The sequence below is a fragment of the Nannobrachium achirus genome (assembly GCF_963921795.1).
Source record: "Nannobrachium achirus genome assembly, chromosome: 22".
In the NCBI taxonomy this organism is placed as follows: Eukaryota; Metazoa; Chordata; class Actinopteri; order Myctophiformes; family Myctophidae; genus Nannobrachium; species Nannobrachium achirus.
The window spans coordinates 46,031,409-46,056,716 of record NC_137829.1 but is presented as its reverse complement, the minus strand read 5'-3'; the positions used below and the strand labels follow the sequence as shown (position 1 = coordinate 46,056,716).

The 25,308-nt window shown below is 41.8% G+C and overlaps 1 protein-coding gene across 1 annotated transcript in view; it reads right to left on the bottom strand.

The window, feature by feature from the left end:
• Window positions 1-15,143: 15,143 nt before the first annotated feature.
• Window positions 15,144-25,308, bottom strand: part of LOC308307842 (neurexophilin-2-like) — a gene marked incomplete at both ends in the record, with an annotated part of 41,709 nt that continues 31,544 nt past the window's right edge. Inside the window, one exon of the mRNA XM_080753145.1 lies at window positions 15,144-15,947. Within this exon, the coding sequence (XP_080609271.1) occupies window positions 15,144-15,947 (804 nt within the window). The remainder of the gene's footprint in view (window positions 15,948-25,308) is intronic.

Genomic DNA, 25,308 nt, shown 5'->3' with positions numbered 1-25,308 from the left:
TGACGCATATAGTGAGCTTAGATCTGCTAAAATACTTTATACAAACAATTGTGAAAACCTGTCAAATCAAATGGGACATTCTGCATAATGACTACTAGGCTACATTTTGTACATTTTGATTACCCAAAACGTCATTACTCCAGGAGGCCTACATTTTGAACATGGGACTTTTAACAGAGTATTTCTACTTTTACTTAAAGGAGTAGTTCACCACTTTTCAACCTGTCTTCATATAATAGGTCCTCCAACCACTGTCAGACAACCACACTGTGGTTGTCTGACAGTGGTTGGAGGAGCGGTGGATCTGGTCTGTGACGGCCAGGGATTTCAAGCTGTTGATGAGTCACACGCCAGTCAGCAGTGGTGGAAAGTAACTAGGTACATTTACTTAAAGGGATATTCCACTTTCAACAGGGAGCAGTGGAAGGGCCTCTCTCCACATACACACCCATTGTAACTTCAAACTCCATTTTAACCATGATAGATTCATTACAAATACCCATTATTTTTCTGGTGACTCATACTACCCTCCTAATATGTGAGCAGGCCGTGCTTTTTCGATAACATTTTTCATGTATTTTTAATAATTATTTGGGAAAATGGAAAAAACAAAATACTAAAAAAAAAATATTAAAAATAAAATGAAAAAAGTTATCGAAAAAAACACGGCCTGCTCACATATTAGGTGGGTAATATGAGTCACCAGAATAAAAAATAATGGGTGTTTTTAATGAATCTATCATGGTTAAAATGAAGTTCAGGGGCGGTAACATAGGGTACACCTGGGAGCTCAAGCGTGCAGCTATGAGAGCCACGGAGCCGGGTCTTTTTGGACCGGACTGCCACCCCACTTTTCATGCTATCGACCTATTCTTCTGTATTTTTGTCTCTCTTTTTTCCCCCAAACGGCGCTATAGTCCCAACGTTCCCATTGACTTGCTGGAGGTCGCCGCGACCCCCTTACACATGCTAATTGCTTCTAATCTAATACACAAGTATGTCTGTGCTAAACATGTTCAACCGGTTCTTAATGTCTGTATCCCAATTGTTGCTGTTGCTGATTACATGTAGCCTACTCAAGTAGCCTTCTGTTTATTTTTCTTTATGGAGTAGGCTTATTTCCAAGTTTCAATAGCCTAGTACTTTTACTTCTACTCCACTACATCTCGGAGGCAAATATTGTGGGCTACTTTTACTCCACTACAAATATTTGAAAACGGTTAGTTACTTTGCAAATTCGATTATTATAAAGGCATAACCACGTCAGCCCTCAGCCCTACATTTGGGCTATTTGAAGATACAAGCTCAAAATGTGACGCATATAGTGAGCTTAGATCTGCTAAAATACTTTATACAAACAATTGTGAAAACCTGTCAAATCAAATGGGACATTCTGCATAATGACTACTAGGCTACGTTTTGTACATTTTGATTACCCAGAACGTCATTACTCCAGGAGGCCTACATTTTGAACATGGGACTTTTAACAGAGTATTTCTACTTTTACTTAAAGGAGTAGTTCACCACTTTTCAACCTGTCTTCATATAATAGGTCCTCCAACCACAGTCAGACAACCACACTGTGGTTGTCTGACAGTGGTTGGAGGAGCGGTGGATCTGGTCTGTGACGGCCAGGGATTTCAAGCTGTTGATGAGTCACACGCCAGTCAGCAGTGGTGGAAAGTAACTAGGTACATTTACTTAAAGGGATATTCCACTTTCAACAGGGAGCAGTGGAAGGGCCTCTCTCCACATACACACCCATTGTAACTTCAAACTTCATTTTAACCATGATAGATTCATTGAAAATACCCATTATTTTTCTGGTGACTCATACTACCCTCCTAATATGTGAGCAGGCCGTGTTTTTTCGATAACATTTTTCATTTATTTTTAATAATTATTTGGGAAAATGGAAAAAACAAAATACTAAAAAATAATTATTAAAAATAAAATGAAAAAAGTTATCGAAAAAACACGGCCTGCTCACATATTAGGAGGGTAATATGAGTCACCAGAAAAAATAATGGGTGTTTTTAATGAATCTATCATGGTTAAAATGAAGTTTGAAGTTACAATGGGTGTAGAGGCCCTGGGCCTGGAGGGCCTGGTAACATTTACATCAAATATCTAAATATTCAATCAAGCTAATTAAAAACTGTTCAGGGTGTTCATAAAAGCCTGATTAGATGATAAAATTACCAAAAGTTTTTTTCAAAGTGAAAATCCCTTTAAGTACAATTTTGAGGTATTTTTACCTTAGTAGAGTGGTATTTACAATTTTCCGTACTTTTACTTCTACACCACTATATCTCAGAGGCAAATACTGTACTTTTACAACAATAAAACTACGATTATTTGCCAACTGGAGTTACTTTGTAGATTTTGATTATTATTACAAAACATACATTAACCACTTCAGCCCTGGTTACATTTCGGCCATTTGAAAATTGAGACGCATTGTGATCTTGTAGATCTGCTATTTATCTCCGCCACCGTTGGCCCTATCGATGCCAAACTTTGCACACACACTCCTTGGATGGCAAATCACAACCTCTGATTTATCTGCTTTCCCCTAATTTCTCACATGGCCATCCTCTAGCGCCACCATCAGGCCGACTTTTGCAAAAACATTTTTGGACACCTACAGATTTTGGCCTAAAGTCACGCAAAGCAGTACACAGTATCTCTAAAGTCATGTCTTCAACATGGATCTCTCCCATTTCCCATATTCCCTCCTGAATGGCTACAATTGCCTTTTGTGTATTGTAAGTTTGTGTATGCGACGTGACGGTCGCTTATCTCCCGATTATGGAGTCTTACTGGTACTATTACTTAAGTAGGAAATGTGAGTACTTTTCCACCACTGCTCGTCAGCAATTGTGTCTGTTGGCCACTCTTGGAAATCATAATCCCTGCCAGGGCGAAACGGAACGGTCGGCCGGGGCCGAGGATTACGTTTTCGCCCCCATGATGAGTTCACATTCTCTCTGCTGGAGTCATGTGATAAAAGATGTATCAAGTCAATAAAAAAATGCCACAAATCATGGGGCATTTTTCTGCCCCGGATTTTAGTCACACATTGAGGGGCCTTTAAACAACACAGCACCAAAAGTGATTTGACTTCAACCCATAGTGGCACCCATTTTTTATTTTTGTTGCATTCCTAAGCCAATAATTTGATTATAATAAATTTGCCCCCATTGATTGCGAAATGCATTTGGGTCTCCATCCGGAAACAATGGGCCTACAAAGAGTCTCCTCAAATGATTGGCTTAGGAGTGCGGCAAAAACAAAATAATTATATTGAACTCAAGTCTCCATGGGGTGAGTAATCCATAGAAAAAAGTTCATTTTGGAGGTGTATGTCCATTCCATTCCAACTGTTTATGCTTTTTCATAAATTGCTGTCGTGTGAGATTGTGTCGCACGGCAAAAGTGCAGATCTACAAGCTCACAACGCATCGCAATGCGACAGACGTGAGAGCTATTTCTGAAAATGGTTGGAATTGGAAATAAAAGCGGTTACGTTTGTCTGCAGGTTTTATAAATACCAAACGTGCTTGTGACTGACTACTTTGGATCCTTTGGAACACAGGCTCTTTATGCCATTTCCTGGAAAGTACACTTAAGACATATGTGACAATAAGTGACTAATCTCAGCAAAAAAAAAGAGAAATACACTTAAAGGTTCTGTCCTGCCTGGGATTGAACCCCAGTTCTCCACACAAACGCCAACATTCTTTACTGTTGAGCAATCACAAAGACCATGTTTTTGAAGGCAAGTTCTTTCCATTTGAGTTTTATGCAATACTTCTTGTCAACCAGTAGTATAGAGGTACTACCTGGATCTATACAAGGTAAATAAGAGGTAGGGACATCACGTGACAACGGGGATACGCCATGTCCAGCCATGAAGCTCACCATGGGTGCCAGTATCGCGAGACTATCCACCGTTTCCTGTCTGTGAACCAAATCTCGCGATACTTCGGAGACAGAAACGATTATTATTTATTATTATTATTTAATTATGCACTGTGCACATCGAAAAGCAAGTGATTGTAAAAATACCTTTGATACAGATTATATGACAAAGGTCTCAGTCGTTCATAAATATTGTTTCTTCCAGGTTTGTTCATGAGCTGATCTAGCCGGCTCCATCATTCTGGCACCCATAGGAGTGTAATGGCCGGTCCCGGTGGTCACGTGTTTCCCTTCCTTATATTTTAACTTCCTTGGATCTATATACGTCTCAAAAGCAGATAGAACACCTCCAACCTAGGAACAAGAGACAAGGAAAAGACTCTCAGTGACCATGGCTATGCGCCATGACACTTTCCGTGTCACTGAAAAGCTTAGGATTGTGGCTTTAAGAATAAAATGCCTTGCCTTGGAGAGGTAAGGCGTTATCGCCATCCTATCATCAGTGATAAATGATCTGTCTTGACAACTGGAAATACAAGCCAAATATATTGTCTCTTGTCGGGTGGAAACCTCGTGTACAAAACGTACTTTTCAGGATTGAAAAATATATTGGAAAAAGTAGCAGATCTACAAGTTCGAAGCGACGCGTTTCAAGCTTGTATATCTGCTGCTTTCGTGTGACATTGTAGAGCAGTGGTTCTCAACCTGTGGGTCAGGACCCCCAGGGGGATCCCCAAATTATTTTGGGGGGTCCCCAGATGATTAACTTAATTTGCAGCATTGTTTTCTCCCTCAACAGTAAACAAACCAACATAAAGTTAAGTGCATAGAGGGTAGTTAATACCTCTAAAATTACAAATTAAACATTGGCCAAATTGTCAAATATTAGAGGCAGAAATTGTGAAAATAGCCGATCTACATGCGATCTGCTATTTTCACAATAGAACCGTGTTATACAAAATGTAATGCCTCAACTCTTAGTGCTCGACAGGGTGGGGCTGGGGGGTCCCCAGTTATATGATTATTTTGGGGGTCGCGGCCTGAAAAGGTTGAGAACCACTGTTGTCGAGCAAGTAGCCTAATCACGCGTTAATTGAAATGAACAAAAACATGCTAAAATATTATATTGATATGAGCGGTTTCTGCCCGACGGCGACGATACGAAAGATACTTTTACTCGGGAGTAGTAACCCTCATACTCGTTGGGATTTGTATAGTGAGCGGCCGAGCGTATAGCCGGAGTGTCTCGGTGTGACTTGATGCTTGAAGCAGAGAGCGGAGCCTCGTCCGCTGATCAGATAAGAGTAATGGAAGGGATTGAAAAGACCCCTGTCCCTGATGGCCGCCGCTAAAATGGATGTGCTCCCTGGGGTGTACCTCTGGTATCTTCCACGCCTGTGGACACAGATTTATTGCCCATTAAAAAGCCACGCTGAAATGCACCTCTTAAAATGGTGTGTTTATCCTGCGGAGAGAAGAACTGCTTGTGGGGAAGGCTTTTGAGATTAACCACTTTTAACCGTCATGACCCTATTTTTTTTTTTGCTTGGATTAAAGTTCTTCTCAGGCTGATTTCAGTACAGTCACTTGGATTCCTTAGAAGCTTTAGCGTTTATTTGTATTTATTTTCTTTGCCTGGTAACCTTTTCTCTGCAGCACCATGTGGCTGTAGTCCGAGCGTTTCGTGCACAAATCGTGCACTTTATGATAGAAGCATGACATTTGGCACACAGTTAGAACATGCCATATGGAACATTTTTGGCTATAGGGACATCGCAGATTTGTCTTGGGAAACTTGTGGGAGCCAATCAAAGTTGGGGTCTCATAGACTTTACTATACAGTAAAATAATAGGAATGTGACAAAAAACTAAAAATATTATTGAACTCTAGTCTCCATGGCGTGACTAATCAATAGAAAAAAAGTCATTTTGGGGGTGAACTACTCCTTTAAGTAGCATGTGAGGGGTCAAACAAAGGTTTTTTTCGGGATTATGATGCAACCATTGCAACCATTTTTTTTAATATATATATATTTTTATCCCACGTTTTTTGCAACCCATTTTCTCACCCAGTGTCAACTACCTAACCTGTAGTCCTGGTTTCCGCTCTCCCCCTGCCACGCCAGGGGAATTGGGGAGCACCTGGCTGGCTAGGGGGAGGTAGTATAGAAACCAGGACTACTGCATGTTTTTGTGAGGGCATCTACCCTGGGAGATACGGGGAGAACATGCGAACTCCACACAGAAAGGCCCTATCGCCAACCCCACCTAGGGTGTGGGCGCTGATGATGCGGAGGGAGGAACACGCCCACAGCGTCCCCCGGCGGGAATCGAACCCAGGACCTTCTAGTTGTGAGGCGAAGCGCTAACCACTGCTCCACCGTGCCCCCTAATTCAACCATTTGTTTTTGCACGAAAAACATTCCTTTCTGAAACACGGCCCCCACAAAACTGTGAAAAGTGACGACTCATCACTAAACCAAAGTGTTATGGGGGCTGTTTTTAGCCCAAGGAATGGTTTTCGTGCAAAACAAATGCTTGCATTGGATTCAGAATCGTGAAAAAACCCTAGTTTGACCCCTCACATGCTACTTAAAGCATGTGTATTTTTTGTATTATTTTATAGTAAAGTATATGAGCGCCAACTTTCATTGGCTCCCACAAGTTTCCCAAGATGAATCTGCAATGTCCCTATAGCCAAAAATGTTCCATATGGCATGTTCTGTGTGCCAAATGTCATGCTTCTATCATAAAGTGCACGATTCCATCAACATACTGCCCGAAATGCCCGGACTAGTCAAGCCCTACAACACTGATGTTGGATATCGTTGCTGCCTGTCAGCAGACACTTGCACACATAGACATCAAGCGGGGCTTAAGCCCCTGCCCTTTTATCAGTCTGTAAAAAAAGTGCCCTCTCCAGACCATGAATGCAAGTAGTGAAAATAGCCGACCTCCGGGGCCGGATCTAGGCATAGGCAAGGGGGGGCAATGCCCCCCTAAATGCCCTGTCTGCCCCACCAAACATGATGGCATGCAAAAATCAAAAATCGGCCGGCCGCATCGGTGACCGGACGGTCACTGACATGCTCTGGACTAATTTAAACATTAGCAAATAGCAGCCAGTCTACTTAGTGGCAGCCTACAGTACAACAGAATACAGATGATGCTGATTACCTTTGCAATGTAAGGATATATTCCATAATCCTGTGTCAATGTAGTCTCAAAGAAGAAGGAAAAAAAAAAAGCATCGCAAGGCTTTCCTGCCTCCAGTCCAGACGGTCCATGCAGAATGAGTTTACTTTCACTTTCATTTAACAGAAAGCAACAGCATTGCAAAAGCTGTTGCAAGCGACAGAAAAAGCCATCCTATAAATTTCCCTTTATTTTAGCCAGTTTCAAAGGAAAACCACCTCCCGTTTCTCTGTTGTTGGAAAAAAAAAAAGTCAGTTCACTTTGCGTGGTGTCACTGTCATGTGTGTCTGTCCACACGCTGGATTAATCAATGCATGTCCAGGTGAAGCCTGTTAAAGGTCGTTATAGTATCCTCCGATAGTTTCACAAAGTACATTAAGCAACAGAAATGTATTATGTAACATTTTAAGTCCCTTACAGAGGTTTTACAACCCAAAACAACAGGAACAGCCAGGGTCATGAGGTAATATTTTGCCCTTAAATATTTGAAAGGAAGGAATAGACTAGAGTCAGACTACTGTGACACAAGGTAAATTTCTCACCTTGAAGACAATGAATGCAACCTTATTTATTTTAGCTTTTAAGACAATCGTTTTGCTTGTTAAAAAATATTTATTAAATAATAATATTATTAATAATATTTGAAATAAATGATCTCAATATGTATACCAATAATTTTAAAATAAAGGTTTTGCCATAATCATGCAGCTCTAACAGTGACACAGACAGAAGCAATGGCACAGCAATTATACAATATATACAATAGTATGTATTTTTAACTTTAGGTGGCATAGCTCAGGGGTAGAGAAACTGGTATTAGAGCATGAAGGGTATAAATCCCGAAGGGTTCCCAGTTCGAATCCGGGCTCCCCCTGAGTTAATGTCGAGGGGTCCTTGGGCAAGACTCTGAACCCCTAATTGCCTCCGGTGAGTAGGTTGGTGCCTTGCATGGCTTCCTCCGCCACCGGTGTATGAATGTGTGTGTGAATGGGTGAATGTAATGCACAAGTAAAGCGCTTTGGATTAAAAGCGCTATATAAATGCACCATTTACCATTTAGGCCTTACAGTGAATGATCAGCTGGCATCAATATTATATCCATATCATATTAGACTGGATATTGTCTGTGATTTTGGATATTGTACTTTTGTGATTGATTTGGCATTAGTGTTCTTCTAGCTTATTGGTACTCAAATTGAAGTATGTCTTGTAGGCCTACTTGGCCTGAAAAAAGGGTATTGGAGCAACCCTATTTTCTAGTTCATAGCTAAAGAAATCGGTATCGGAAAATCAGTTTTGGCAGGTCAGACCTTCATAAAACCGGTGGATCGGTACCGGCCAAGAATTTTGCAATCAGTCCATCTCTACTACAATATATAGAGACAGAGAGAGATAGGTGTAAGACCTGTTGTTTGTAATGCGTGTTATAGGTATAAGTGTGCCAAAATGCTTTGTTTTTTATGCATTTCGGGTGTTTTAGGGGGTTTGATCCCCCCATTTTTTTCCGCCCACGCCTAACGGCGTGGGCTGGAGGTGCCCCCCTATCATTTCTTGCTGCCCCACCTACTACTAAAGGCTAGATCCGGCCCTGCCGACCTCCAAGCTAGGGGTGGGACAATAAGCGATATTATTGTCTATTGTGAAAAAGAAACTGATTTAATTTATCGTGAAATCATCCTCCGTCATGCTGGGATCAATTCACCTTTTATTTGCCGAGCTGCATATCCGGTGGTAAAAGGTACTTATAATATACATACTTGATACAGTCTTTTCAAATCTTTTCAAATGTCAAACGTCTTTGCCAAAAAATAGCCGATCTACAAGCTTGTAGATCAGCTTTTTTTTTTGGCAAATGTTCCGCCCCAGGATAAGGGATTTTGTTTATCGCAATATCGTAAATCGCAATGTCTTTGGTCACAATAATCGTGATATGACATTTTCATATCATCCGAATCCCTAGGTCTGCTATTTTCGATATTTTCACCAAAAGGCCCTTTTAGAAATGTCAGCCCCTGCCTCTCTAACATTCTCTGCACGTCCCTGTCTGTCAGGCAGAAACCTCTTTATTATTAGTAGGATATTATTATCATTTTGAACCAAATCAAGCTCAAATGGTCCTGTGCACATTCCAGCACTGGTTTAGAAAGATACCTAAACTTAATTTAACATGTTTTGTTAATTGTTTAGGGAAGACGTGCAGTAGTGTGGGAAAACAAGTAGCAAGATATACATAACATGCCGTGAGCTTGTAGATCAACTATTTTTCCAAAGAATACATAAGGCTTGAAATGTATTTTATATATATATATATATATTTTTTTTCTAAATAGCTATAGGCTTCAGTAGTTATAGAGTAGTTAAGAGTCAAGTTCAAATAAGGTTTAATGTCATAAAAACCTAAAATTGATCTTTACAAACAATTTCATTTTAATAAAACAAACCCCCAATACTAAATAAAATATTCCAAAATGAACTTTTAGTTTTTTTACTTACAATATACACACAGCGGTGATCTTATCCTATATTACAGGGGAGGAAATACTCTGAAACAATATATTAAGCAAGCACAAAATCAATACAGCTGCTGTATACAGTGCGAGTTTTACAAAAAAAATGCAGTCTATAAATGGCAATGAATATGACACATCTATATGATAACCACTATAGCTTTTAACAAACACCAAAAAAATAAAGGAACAATTTTACCTATTGATATATTTCTCTGGGGAAAATGAAAATAGAAGTGACATCATTTACTCTTTTTTTTTTTCTTTTATAAGCCATAAGTAAAACACATTTAGATTCAGAATTACTGAGACACGTATTACACTTTGCATTGCACGAAAGAGCTGGAAACAACAACAACAAAAAAACATCAACATGGATCAACTTAGACTTTATAGTTATTTTCCCTTTAGCCACGTTCCCCCTCTCCACACGTAGCACGTTACAGTGTCATTTACAGTTGTGCAGGAACTGACATCATTCATTTACAACAAAGGTAAAACGGCACTCTTTCAGACTTTCAATATTTGCATGACCCAAGTGATTGGTGTGTACTGCAGGGGACTTCAACAGGGGGTCCGGGACCCCTAGGGGGTCCTCTAACTTACTACAGGGGGTCCTCCAAATCTTCCAATCCTTTTTATATTAACAACTTGAACCCCAGTGTCCATATTCTGAGAACTGTAGACGAAAATAGCCGATCTATGAGCTTGTAGATCGGCTATTTTCGGCAAAGAGGTTTGGTGCTTGGGGAAAAAGAGCAGAGTGAAAGGTTCAGTTTATTAAGTATTGACAGCTTAAGTGGTTAAATATCTGAAAACACAAATTGACATGAATCCAAAATACACTGATGATTGTGCTGTCAAACGATGAAACTATATGGAATCTATGAACAGGTTGTGGGGGTCCCTGCTTCATCTCTCTCTCAACTAAGGGGTCCTTGGCCTGAAAACGTTGAAGACCCCTGGTGTACTGTATTAGGTCAATGGTGGACCTGGATGAGTGTAACCCACTAACCCAGTGCAATGCGTCCAAATGTGTCCTCATCCATGGCAAATTCTAGATTCACTTTTACATAACGTAAAGTAAAGTTCTTATTTTGATAACAAGACCCCATTACTGAATGTCAGACTGCAGGCCTTATGACACCGATTTACTATGACACTTATGGCACATTAGGAGTCCACTAGTACTAGTGGTTTCTCAAACCTTTTTTATTTTCAAGGACCACCATAACTCGTGTGTCGAGTGTACAGATGGAACCAAATGGACCATAGTGCACTCTCACAAGTTATAGACCTATAATGGTCGTTCAGGGTCTTCGCTATTATTGTCCGCTCATGTGTATGTCCATGGCAAAATTAGAATTTTGACGAAATTGTCCACCACACGCCAGCATGGCGGTGACTGCTGTGACCACTGCTTATTCAACAAACAGTTTTGGAATCTGATTTGATTGGTAACGAGAGATGGCATGCTTTCATGATTTGGTTGTCAGATGGGGACGCAACTAGGGACGGGACGATACGCGATATTATCATTCGTCGTGATAAAAAAACACTCACAATAATCGTATCGTGGAGATTTAATTTATCCTGATATCGTCCTCCGTCGTGCACTGGGATCAATTCACCTTTTATTTGCCGAGCTGCATATCCTGTACCACTTAAACCCTCTATAATTGGAAAAAGGTACTTATAATACACGTACTTGATACAGTCTTTTTTTCACTCTCTATCGAATGTCTTTGCCAAAAAAATAGCCGATCTACAAGCTCACAACGCGTCCCGGTGCGACGCGTTGTGAGCTTGTAGATCTGCTATTTTTTGGCAAATGTTCCGCCCCAGGATAATGGATTTTGATTATCGCGATATCGTAAATCGCGATTTCTTTTGACACAATAATTGTGATATGAAATGTTCAAATCATTCCATCCCTAGACGCAATACTCTTTAACCACTTGAACCCCGGGCCAGCATAGCCTCGTAAACCAGACCCTCCTTAACTCGAATTCGAACAGAATGTAGGAGGAGTCAGTCAACTAGGCTAAGGCCAGCATGCCTATAAAATTACAGGTTTGCATTTTCAAGCTTGTAGATCAGCTATTTTTGAAGAGATTTTGTGTAAAAAAATAATAATAATAAGACTGGTCCGTTTTGCTAAGAATAGAAGGTTTAAATGATCAGACTAGAGTTGGTCTAAATAAATCTGACCTGCTCAAATATGTGCGAGATTAACCACAAAAAAAAGTATAATCTGAATTGAAATCCCATTTGTCATTGTTGTTCAGGAAAGAATTCTGAACATTTCACCTTTTTTTTCTTTTTGGTTTCTTTGCCGTTGGCGACGAGTAAATGAAAATTCTCTGCCTAATTAAAGCCTATTAAAGACAGGCGATGTCAGGGCGCGGTGGCAGAACCATGACAAAGTGCTGTTAATTGTCTGCCAGTTTCACTAAATCCACCTGTCCTGCAATTAACGCTATCACACACCTCTCCCTGACACATTAATTTGCCTGCATGGTGGCTCCTGTGGGCGGACAGGAGGCTGAGGCCATATCCAGGGAGCACCGAGAAATGTGCTTTTCACACTAGTTTACTTCCAGCTAGAGTTCTCAAATTCTGCCCCAACTCGAACGACTTTTTCGGGGCCTAAAACGTATGGTAATTAGTCGGGCCAGGCAGGGCCTCGGGCTCAATGAAAAGAAAATCTTTTTTACTTTATTATATTTTTATTAACCTTTTGCTAACCCAACCCGACGTTTTCGGCCCGGCCTAAAACATATGGTAATTAGTCGGGCCAGGCAGGGCCTCGGGCTCAATGACAAAAAATATATCTTTTTTACTTTTTTTATTATACTTTTATTAAAATGTTGCTCTAACCCGACCCGACGTTTTCGGGCCCGGCCTAAAATGTATGCTAATCAGTCGGGCCAGCCTAGTTAGGGCCGGCCTTAATTTTTAGACAGGGAAGCCATCAGATCGCAAAAGTAAGGTTACTGAAGTGTTAACGTCCTCCAATCAAATAGGCTATGTTTTTATTTGTTTTGCCTCCTCTTGGAGGCATGACTTTGACTATACAGATTGTTATATATGTGCAGAAACATGTCCCATCACAGCACCCATATCACGTTCTAATAATCCCACAAACATTATCATGGTTCAATATGCAATAATTGCTTGGCCACTTGCAGAAACCACTTTGCTTTGAGCATGTCGGTGGGTGGAGCTTTTTTTTTTTGATTAGTCATAGATGAATGAATGGAAAGCAGAGTATTCTTTACACAATTTAAACATTTAACCTGTTAAGTCTGGAGAGGTACATATTGGATGGTTTAGGAATTTGCTTACGATGCAGTCAGAATTGATTGGTCACACTGATATTCATTTCGAATTGTTGCGGGGCACTTAGCATTATTAGATCATAAGGCCGAGCTGATTCATCAAACCCATTTGAAAAAAAGAAAAATTACATCTTTGAAATAAATCTGAAACGCACAGCTGGACAACCTTTTGTTTTGTATTCTGGGGAGTCCATGCTGCTCATCCAGCATTAAAAGAAAATGCAACCGTTCAGTCAAGAGCTCAGCAGTCCCAAGTTTATGAATGCCAAGTCTCCTCCTCGTCAATGATAATTCAAATACCGTTTTTAGAGAATCCAAAGTTTCTGCAAATATTACATCTTTCCATGTGCTGGGGAAATTCTTCAACGCTAACATTCAACTAAGCAAATCTACTGGCACAGAAGCAGACGATGTGCTACTTTCAAGCAGGAAGTCCAGTCCTGCCCGTAGCCTAGCCTAGTGGAACACATCTGGACAGAGTACTAATTACCAATGCTTTACGGAGGAACACATGTGATGAGCAGGGACGTGCTGGCCATTGGGAAAAGCGGGACAACTCCCGAACGGCCGGTTCATTCCCGGCCGGTCCAGGCCGGCCATTAGGAAAAAATAATAATAAAATGTCTGCCTTCGTTCCATTTCGGGTGCTGGGCGGCCAACAAAGTAAATTGTCACTGTCGGGCAGAAACCACGTATCTCCAAGTTTCAAATGTATACATTTTTTCGCAAAGCCCTGCTTCATCATACAAGGCCGTTGCACAAAAGTAGTGAAAACAGCCGATCTACAAGCACAGAACGCCTCGCGGTGCGAGGCGTTGTGTGCTTGTAGATCGGCTGTTTTCACTAGTTTAAATCATTTTTAAAATGATAAATACAAAACAAACGGTTTTGGACATACAAGGTTTCCACCCGACAACGACGAAATACAGTAATTGGCCCACTGGCTTGTCACTTGTCATGATCTGAAATGGCAAATCTTTGAGTAGCAGCAGCGCTAAAGAGAGAGATCTCTCTCTCTCTATAGCACGCAATGAGGGCCTCTCCAACTCTTTTTCCCGGGCTGAATCAGGGGCCCAGCACGTCCCTGGTGATGAGGAGGTGTTTCAGGACACGGGATGGCCCAGGGGCTGTGGAGCGAACTCACAAAACGATACCACATCAACCACCGTTTCTCAACCAGTCTGACAGACTTGGGGCAATGGCAATGATTTTTGTCGTTGTGCAATGTTGTTGTATCTATATATCGACTTGTGACTTCATGGTCAATGCAATGTTCAGGTCCCAGTGCAAAACCAGTTGAAAGAACCGCTGCCTTTTGTTTCAAGTCTCTGGACACCCAGTGAGCCTCAAATCTTCATCCCATATGCCGGTGCTATGATAGTATACAAAATATTTGAATAAAATAAACCAAATTCCTCGGCGGCGCATCATCATCCAGTTCCAAATCCATTTAGAAAGCATGTTAATTACCCCGCCGTCCAGCTGTCTCATTGTGCAGGTTGCTATCAAGGGGGTGATGGGAGGTTGATTTCGGGTTGATATTAGCTCTAAGCCATTTAGAACGGGTACACATTATTGTGTATCATTATTTTATGCTTTAACTATTGAAAAAATAGCAGATATACAAGCTCACAGCGCGGCACTCGGTGCCGCGCTGCGAGCTTGTAGATCTGCTATTTTTGAAAAATCGTGAAAATCTGAATTTTGACCCGAGTGTCTTTTGAATCCTTCTAAGATTTTTTGAAAAACTTATGTTTCTATGTCAGCAATCTGGCCAGCCATCGTCAAAGAAAAGGTCCTTTTCACTTAACTGGAGCTCAGTTAGTCTGTTCTTGAGAGTCCACTATGTCAGTAGTTCTCAAACCTTTTCATGTGAAGGATCCCCAAAATGATATCTATTTGGCCACGGACCAACATCTCAAAATATCTAGTTCCAGGGACCACCCAGAAGCAAAATTTGATTTACAAACGTTCGCTTTGAAAATACATATATTCAAAGATTTGCACACATATTCGCGACTTTTTTCAAAAATAGCAGATCTACGTGAGCTTGTATATCTGCTATTTTTCACTGGTTAAAGCATTCAATAATTCTAGGCCCTAAGTGGGCTAAGCCAGGGGAAGAGAGAGGACATCGGGGAGGGGACGACGACAAATGCCACCAAAACGTCCAGATCTACCCTGTGGAGGAGTAGGGCGTGTCACTGTGGTAGTTGTAGTCGGGGCACACCTTCTGCACCAGCTTGTAGTCCGAGCTGTAGAAGGCGATGTAGATGCATATGACCTTAAAGGGTTTGGAGCACAGCCAGGACACGTGGCTCTGCGTGTGCTCCTGGTAGCACACCTTGGACGGGTCGAAGCCGCACACGGCTGTCTTCTTGTTGCGGTCCGTCTTCTCGTACTCGATGCGGCAGTTGAAGGACTTGGCGTCCTTGGTGGTGCCCTCCAGCGCGGTGGCGGCGGCGGCGGCGTGGGTGGCCTGCTGGGCCACCTCGAACTCCACCACCTTGGTGGGCGGCACCAGGCTGACGGAGACGTTGCCCTGGCCCGTGGAGTTGTGGCGGAAGTAGACGCTGAAGGTGCCGTTGCCGTGGTCCACGATCTTGCCCGTGATCAGCAGGTTGAGCTTGACCGTCTTGATGTTGGAGTGGAAGTCGCCCCAGCCGAACATCTTCTTGAACTTGCCGGTCTTGACGATGGGCCGGCGCTTGGCCCTGGCCGCCGCCGCCCCCTGGACGTCTGTCTGGTTGGACAGCCAGTCCCAGAAGTCCTCCGTGTTCTCCAGATATGTCACCTCGTCCGTCACGTGGCTCCTCAGCCCCGGGGAGCCCCTGGCGAACAGCCGCAGGGGGTTGAGGACGCGCGGGCTGGCGGCGGCCCCCGTGGGGGAGAACTTCTGCTCGCCCTCGCTCTCCCCCCAATCGATGATTTCCGCCGCCGCCGCACCTCCTCCTCCTCCCCGCGCTTTCCTGCACGCGACCTTCAGAGAGAAACACACGAGGACACGGGAGAGAGGGAGAGAGAGAGAGAGTGTTCAGTGACACAGAAAGCATGAAGAAAATATGAAAAATAGTATTTTAAATCGTGGCTGAAACCTCTTACAGTATCTCCGATCCTCCATATTTTTACTTTTTGTGTTTTTTCGTAAATTAACATCCCAAACTTGATCATACTGCAGTGTCACACAAGATAATCAAAAATAGCAGATCTGCAAGCTCGAAACATGTTTCAAGCTTGTAGATCTGCTACTTTTTTCTTTTTTTATTATTATAATTTTTATCCCACGATTTTTGTAACCCATTTTCACCCAGTGCCAATTCACCGTTTGTCAGCCTTCTGATTGGTCCCTGAGACTCCCTGACTGGCCAACCAGAAAAAATCATTCACTTTTTGCTATCGGGGGTGGAGTTGTGCAGTGGGAGAATGTTGCTTCAGTCTTTCAGCACGGTAATTGTGTTCTCGCCTGGAAGGCGAGCACACGTATGTTATCTTCATTATTGTGGGCTCGCCTGGAAGGCGAGCACACGTATGTTATCTTCATTATTTATTTCTATATTTATATACTAGTCAGTATCTCCTCAAAACTTTGGCGCGCTTCATCTCTTAAACGCTTACACCTTTCAACACCATTCAAATTTTTATGTGTTCAGCTTACTGAGGACACGTGTGCTTGTACTTTTGGTTTTGCAATGTTTTGTAGTATAAATATAAAAAAATAAAAATGTTTAACTTTAAGCACCCAATGCATTTCCAATGGGTTTAGTGAGTGGGGACAGAGTGGAGAGAAGGATAATAGACCCATGTTTATGTTAAGGCGCTGTGGCTGCAGTGTTCACACTTCAGATATGCTATCTATATCATTGCGTTCACACAGGTCTGCTCTCTGATTTGATCCAAATGTCTAAGCTGTGTGATGTATAAAACTATAGTTATAGTTAAAACTATAAATAAATGTCCCTCTCCACTCTACTGATTACACAGCTGTGATCAAGTATCAAGTCCGGGCGATGGGATGTAAATCCCATAGCCATATATCCTAGAGCCCGCAGGGACAGTCAGCCATATTAGTGGTTGTTGTTGGTTGTCAGGGAGATATCAAAACCAATGCATTTCCAAGTCAGATCCACAAACACAATAAAAGCCATGCTCCACTCCTCAGTCTGGAGTGGCCACATAGAAGAACGCCTTGGTTATAGACATAGTGGAGGACAGATGTGATCTGGGATTGTTAGCCTACAGTATATGCACTCAATATACTCCACTACAGTTGGAGTCCATTTGACAGTTGCTGGTTCCCAAACACAGAATCAAAAATGTAGATCTAGAACACATAGAATATGTACAGTACAGTAAGGTTCAGTAGAGTACAGTAAAAGTACAGTAAGGTTCAGTAGAGTACAGTAAGGTACAGAAAGGTACAGTAGAGTACAGTACAGTAAGGTACAGTAAAGTACAATACAGTACAGTAAGGTACAGTAGAGTACAGTAAAGTACAATAAAGTACAGTAAAGTAGAATAAAGTACAGTAAGGTACAGTGGAGTACAGTAAAGTACAGTAGAGTACAGTAAAGTACAGTATAGTAAGGTACAGTAGAGTACAGTACAGTAAGGTACAGTACGGTACAGTAGAGTACAGTATAGTATAGTACAGTAAGGTACAGTACAGTACAGTAAGGTACAGTAGAGTACAGTACAGTAATGTACAGTAGAGTACAGTAAAGTACAGTAAGTTACAGTAGAATACAGTAAAGTACAGTACAGTAGAGTACAGTAAAGTACAGTAAGTTACAGTACAGTACAGTACAGTACAGTACAGTAAGGTGCAGTACAGTATAGTAAGGTACAGTACAATACTGTAAGGTACTGTACCTTACAGTACCTTAAAGTATCCTATTTGTTGGGTTGGAAGCGAGCCCACACTGTTTCGAAGGAACAGTATTTCTAGTTAAAACTTATATTTTCGGGGGAATCCTACTGTTTTGCTATGTAACTACTGTACTTTTTTCTTCCCTTTTTATTAATATCACGTAGATGTGTTTTTTTTTGTACTTTATATACCTGTAATGAGGCTATGAAAAATCTTTTTTCCCCATTCATTTCCAATATAAAAACAGTCTGGCCTGGTATTTCTGTCCCACTGGGATTAAACTAATCAAAACATATATTTTCGGGGAAACCCCCTGTTTTGCAATGTAACTACTGTACCTTTGTCTTCCCTTTTTATTAATATCACCTAGATGTTTTTCCTTTGGTACTTTAAATAGCAATAATGAGGCAATGAAAATACCCCCTCCCCCCATTCACTGCCACTAGAAAAACAATCTGCCCTGGGTAATTTGTACCACTTAGTAACAGAGCAGAATGGGGCGGGATTTGACAAACAGTGAATTGTCTATGTAATCCTGGGCTCTGCTCTCCCTCTGCCGCGCCTGGGGAGACAACGGACTGACCTCATGCTTCCTTCTATGCATGAGGAGTCCAAGTTGCTTCTTTTCACCTGACAGTGGGGATTTCCCCCGGTTTGGACATAGCGCGTGGAAGGACCTCCATCAGGCGCCCCGGCTGGCCAGGGGGAGGCATTATAGAGACCAGGATTACTGCATGTTTGTGTGAGGGTATCTACCCTAGGAGACACGGGGAGAACATGCAAACTCTACACAGAAAGGCCCTATCGCCAACCCCAGCTAATTTTATTTTTTTTTAATCCTGAAAAGTAACAGTTGTAGAGAGATGGTTTCCACCCGCCAGAGATGATATCACATATTCAATCAAATAAGCTCTTACACCTTTTCATCATTAGAAATGTTAACCCACTAACCCTATACTATCCCTACTCTGGGGAGAATATTCAGGGAAAATGGCAGATCTGCTGATTTGGTGTAGAATATGGAAAAAAACTTGACCAAGTATACGGAGCCGTCCCCAATCAAGTATTAATTTGGTAAGTATAGAGGTTTTAAGGACAGCTTAGATTAGCTTTTAGATTAAGGGTTCATGTTTTAGATTGTAATTAGAGAAAAGAAAAGATTAGTGTTAAAATGTTTTCATTTACTGCTTTCTATCGTTTTAGCGATTTGATTGATTTTGATTTCAGTGGGTGGGGCATACGTACAAGTGGCTAAATATGTCATATGTCAAACATTGTAACACTCTTCTTTTGTCTAATTACAATCTAAAATATGAACCCCTGTTGTAAAAAAACAAAGTTCTTTAACCAAAGTCCTTTAACCACATGAACCCCTGCATCCAGGGACGTGCTGGGCCCCTGATTCAGCCCGGGAAAAGTAGTTGGGGAGGCCCTCATTGCGTGCTATAGAGAAAGATCTCTCTCTATAGCGCTGCTGCTACTCAAAGATTTGCCATTTCAGATCATGACATTACTGTACATGAGTTATATTTCCTCGTTGTCGGGTGGAAACCTTGTATGTCCAAAACCGTTTGTTTTGTATTTATCAATTTAAAAATGATTTAAACTAGTGAAAACAGACGATCTACAAGCACACAACGCCTCGCGGTGCGAGGCGTTGTGTGCTTGTAGATCTGCTGTTTTCACTACTTTTGTGCAACGGCCTTATATGATGAAGCAGGGCTTTGCTTTGTGAAAAAATTTATAAATTTGAAACTAGGAGATACAAGGTTTCTGCCCGACAGTGATGATTTACTTTGTTGGCCGCCCAGCCCCCAAAATGGAACGAAGGCCGACATTTTATTTTAATTTTTTTCCTAATGGCCGGCCTGGACCAGCCGGGAATGAACCGGCCGTTCGGGAGTTGTCCCGCTTTTCCCAATGGCCAGCACGTCCCTGCCTGCATCCCTAGATTACTGCTACTGTCCTGACTTACTGAGGCATTACACTGTCTCTATTTTATAATTATTACTCACGCCGTGGACACTTGAGTTCAATAACAATTTTCTGTATTTGTCGCATTCCTAAGACAAAAAAATGATTATAGTAAATTTACCACCCATTGCATTTGGGTCCCCATCTGGAATCAATGGGGGTCCATTTATTGTAATCAAATTATTTTCTTAGGAATGCAACAAAAAACTAAAAATATTATTGAACTCAAGTCTCCATGGAGTGAGTAATCAATAGAAAAAAAGTCAAGTTGGTGGTGAACTACTCCTTTAAGAGTGTCTGCTAAATGCCTAATTGTTAATCGTAAATCCCTATTTTGTGCTTGTCAATGGGCAAACATTCAGCAAAAAAAGCAGATCTACAAGCTTGTGACATGTTGTGAGCTTATAGATGTACTATTTTTGTAGAGGGGGAAAATAGACCACTGACAACAAAGTATATAGGGATTAATTAATGGAGATGGCAATCCATTTTGAATGCACTAATAAAATTATAATATTTGTGAAAATGTCTCCTGAGAATGTATTGTTATGACTAATCAGGTCAGAGAGAGTGCATGAAATCTCCCCAGGCCTTAACCCATATAGTGCCTCTTACTTTGAAGGGATAAGGGGCACAGAGTGCCTGCACTTCCTCCCATGAGCTCCCCTCTTATTTTGAAGGGCCGGGCGGAAATTGCACTGATTTCCGGTCACTTTACTTTTTTCAACTCTGACCCGGATCTAGTTTAGAAGCAGTGTTTAGAATGAAGCAGTCATGGCCGCCACCATACGAGTGCTATTTTGCAGTGAAAAATGCCAGCCTTGGGATCAAAATGTGTTTTTTCGAGTAAATGATGATACATTATTGCAAAATCAATGGCTTTCTATGGAGGAGCTTCACTTCCCGTGCGCGCCAAAACGTGCGTTGTAAACAACCCGCCGCCATTACCGATGTTCACTGGACAGCACGGACCCCGCGGTGAGGAGAAACAACTTTACTGTATTTACAGTATATATCCCGGGCCAACCCCAAATAGGCACTCCATGCAGCCTTTTATTTTGCCCGGGATAACCCGGGATAGGCATTTCATTTAATAGTCAAACTGCTCCCAGATCAGTGCTATTCTGATACTGTATGAATATGGGCCCTACGGTGGAGTCCTCAAATTCTGCCCGAACCCGACCATACCCGAACCCAACCCCACATTTAGGGTAGGGTATAGGGCCTAAAATGTATTCTAATTAGTCAGGCCGTGTAGGGCCCCGGGCTCAATGAAAAAAGAAAATATATTTATTTATTTATTGTATTACTATTACTCTGTGATATGTTAACTAGTCGGGCCGGGTAGGGCATCAGGCCGACCCAGTTAGGGCCCAGTTAGGGCCGGGCCTTAATTTTCAGGCCTGTTGAGAACTCTACCCTACGGGTCTTCTAATGTAAAAGAGTGCTTCTCCAACTTTTTTGTGCCAAGCAGGGGCGTCATTTGGGCCATCAGGGGATGCAACTGCCATCCCCTCAGGCACGTGCATGCATAGACATCAAAGGGGGCTTGAGCCCCTGCCCTTTTTACTCATCTGTAAAAAATGCCCTCTTATATATTCATATTATTTGAATGAAATGAAATCACTTATCATATCTTTAACCACTTTCAACATGTTATCCCTATTTTGGGAATGTCATAATAGGCGAACATTTTCTCTTTGCGCCCCCAAACAAATAGTGAAAATAGTGGACATACAAGCTCTCAACGTGTCGCCAAGTGACGTGTTGTAACCTATGATGTGAATTGCTGAATTATAATGAATTGGGGTTAAAGTGGTTCAACTTCTTTTGATGATGTATTAACTCATTTTGCTGGGAACGAAGGACCCCTCCGGGGGTCCCCAGATGAGGACGCGACTTTGGGAACTATACTATTCTAAATATCCCCAACAACAATAGCACAGACTTCTAAAGTCGCACAGTGTGGAGAATTGAAGAATCCTAATCCAGACACAGTGCAGAGCTGTCATCCCACTCCCATGCACCTCAAAGCCCGTTTAGCTTGAGGAGTGATTCCTGGTCTACTTTAGATAAAACTTTAATAATTCATGGCAATAAAGCTTAGCTAGTTTTATTAGTAATTAGTTGTGCTGGCTTTCCCCAGGCCCGGTTTTAGGGATCAACGCGGGAGAAACAGATGTGAAAAAGCACTGAGCAGCGAGCAGGCTGCTTGAAATCTCAACGGAGCCTGCTGCTAAAACGCTACTTCTAGAGTAATTATAATTTTTGCTGTAAGCTTAATTGAAGCACATGTGTACACAGCCGACGAAACCGGGTCCGTTCCTACTAATACTACGCTGCCATTTGTTTTGTTATAGTGCACATCACACTGTTTCTGCCACATCTGTATCCATTTGTCAAATAAAAAATGCAATATGCGCTGCTGCGGCAGATGTTGAATAATTAATCCATTTAGACCGGGTACGCATTATTACTTTAACCATTATTTTATGCTTTAACTACTGAAAAATAGCAGATATCCAAGCTCACAGCGTGGCACCGAGTGCCGCGCTGCAAGCTTGTAGATCTGCTATTTTTGAAAAAGTGGTGCAAATGTGTGCAAATATTTGAATATATGTATTTTTAAAGTGAAGTAACGTTTGTAACTCAAATATTTGCTTCTGGGGGGTCTCTGGAGCTAAATATTTTGAGATGGGGGTCCGTGGCCAAATACATATCATTTTGGGGGTCCTTCACATGAAAAAGTTTGAGAAACACTGACGTAGCAGTCTCTCAAGAACAGACTAACTGAGCTCAAGTTAAGTGAAAAGGACCTTTTCTTTGACGATGGCTGGCCAGATTGCTGACATAGAAACATAGGTTTTTCAAAAAACCTTAGAAGGATTCAAAAAGACACTTATAGAATCGGGTCAAAATTCAATCTTTCATGATTTTTCAAAAATAGCAAAAATAGCAGCGCGGCACTCGGTGCCGCGCTGCAAGCTTGTATATCTGCTATTTTTCCAATAGTTAAAGCACAAAATAATATATACGCAGTCTAAACCCGGTCTAAACAGGTTAAAATACCCCGGCGTGTTGTAATGGCGCATAACTTATGATGTGAATTTTGTCGTGGAAAGGAACGCCGCGGCTGGGCTGACCCACACTGTAGCAGCGGCGACGCGTTAATGTGGAAAGCAGGGGCATATTACGGCTGTGCTGTTGTGGAGAGCCCTGGTCGTGCATAATGTGAAATCGATGTCGTCTCTCCCGCAGACGACTGGCCCGGGCCCGTCCATCTATCACTCCTCTACGACGACGCTTAATTAAGACAATTCCCCCATAAACACAAATGAATGGGGAAACACCGCAATAACCGTCCCGCCGCGCAGCTCATCAAATTCACAGGCATTTAATCAACCCAATTCCATTCCCCCCGCATTTCCCCACTGATATCGCAATTTAACAGCATCCTGTGGCAGCTCACGCTTGTTAATTCGATTTGGGGCTCCTCGAAACGCCATGAATGGTGGGGGCACGGCGAGCATTTAAGTCAGCGAGATGGTGTGTAGTCCCTACAGGGGGCGCTGTGGAAACAGAACCCTTACCAGTGTTGCCAGATTTTTTTTGTGAGAGGATTAAGCTACCGGGTCTATGAAAACAAGCCCAAAAGAAGGGAATATACGCCACATGAGCACTTTAAAGGGTTGAGCACATGAGCACTTTAAAGCAGATCTACAAGCTCAAAACGCATCGCGCTGCGATGCGTTTTGAGCTTGTAGATCGGCTATTTGTGCTTCTTTTGAATTGGAATCCTGAATAATTTTTTGTTGTTTTTGAATTGGAATCCTGAAATGTAACATTCTTATCTAATTTCAAATGCATTTAGTTGTACATTCATGTTAACTTTTTTTTTACTACAATACTAGAAATAAGCTACTAATATTGATGGATGGAATTAAAGCAGATCATGTTTGGAATTGTAACAGCTGAAATCAGTAATATATCAGTATTCCGGTATTAACCTGCGGGCCGCATTAAGTGAAGGTGGGGGCCGCATGTGGCCCCCGGGCCGCCAGTTGCCCATGTATGTTCTAGGGTATTAAGACGACGGTGTTGCCCTGTCTGCTTATTATAAGCAACTTGGAATTGTTCTTCTGTAAAGTCGCTTATGATAAGCAGACAAGGCAACACCGTGGTCTATACCTTACCAGCTAAGATATTCGTTACACATTGCAGGTCTCACGTGGCGCAGCTTCAAGAGGGGTGGGGACCAAATTCTCCCTTTGTTTCCCTGTGTAAAAACCTCAGGTGAGCTTTGTTTGAGGCTGATTATAATTGTAAATGAGAGAGAGAGAGGCATCTTTAAGTATGATGAGCTGCTGGGGACATTGCTGTGACAACACAAGGGGATCCCGTAGTATAGGGGACAACTACATAAATACTAACGCCCTGCGAGAGGTGAGGCGCAGAGAACCCGAAAGCCAGCGCACGCACGCACACGCACACACACTGACACACACGCACGCACACACACACACACACACACACACACACACACACACACACACACACACACACACACAGGGCTGTCACGATTATGACATTTTACATGACGATTAATTGTCACTCAAATAATTGCGATTAACGATTTAAATTGTGTATTTATCGTTGACAATTACATTTTTGTTTGGCTTTTAGGCTTTGAAGTTGCACATGGTGGATATGACACATGACCTAAATATACAAAGAAATTACTGACATATTTGACAACTTTGTAGGTAAAAAAGAACATTGATAGTGGAAATAGCCGATCGACAAGCTCACAACACGTCGCGATGCGACGCGTTGTGAGCTTGTAGATCTGCTATTTCCACTAATTTTTACTTTAAAAAGATATATATGAACAACATTTCAACATGGAAACGATTATGACGATTATGAAAAATGATCACGATTATGTCAAATAATCGCGATTAGACGATTATGTAATAATTGTGACAGCCCTACACACACACACACACACACACACACACACACACACACACACACACCTTAAAGTTAAACAACAGAAATAAGAGTTTCTACGCGCATAACAAGCCACATGAAGCGAATCCAAGGTCTAATGAAGGGGAATTAATCCACAAAAGCTTAATTAAGATTGCTTAATCTGAGTTGCTATGCACGCTATAGGCAGTCCAGGCTAACTTGAAACGACACATTGCTATGATAAAAAAAAAACTCAGACGTATATTGAGCTGAAAACAGCAAACTCGTTTCCACAGCTTAAACCAGCACAAAGCAAAGCACCCCGCTGACAGCAAGGAACCCTATGAACTGGTTGTAGCCTACATATCGTCGTTGTCCGGTGAAGACCTTGTATGTCCAAAACCGTTCGTTTTGCATTTTTCATTTTAAAAATGATTTAAACTAGTGAAAACAGCCGATCTACAAGCACACAACGCCTCGCAACCGCGAGGCGTTGTGTGCTTGTAGATCTGCTGTTTTCACTACTTTT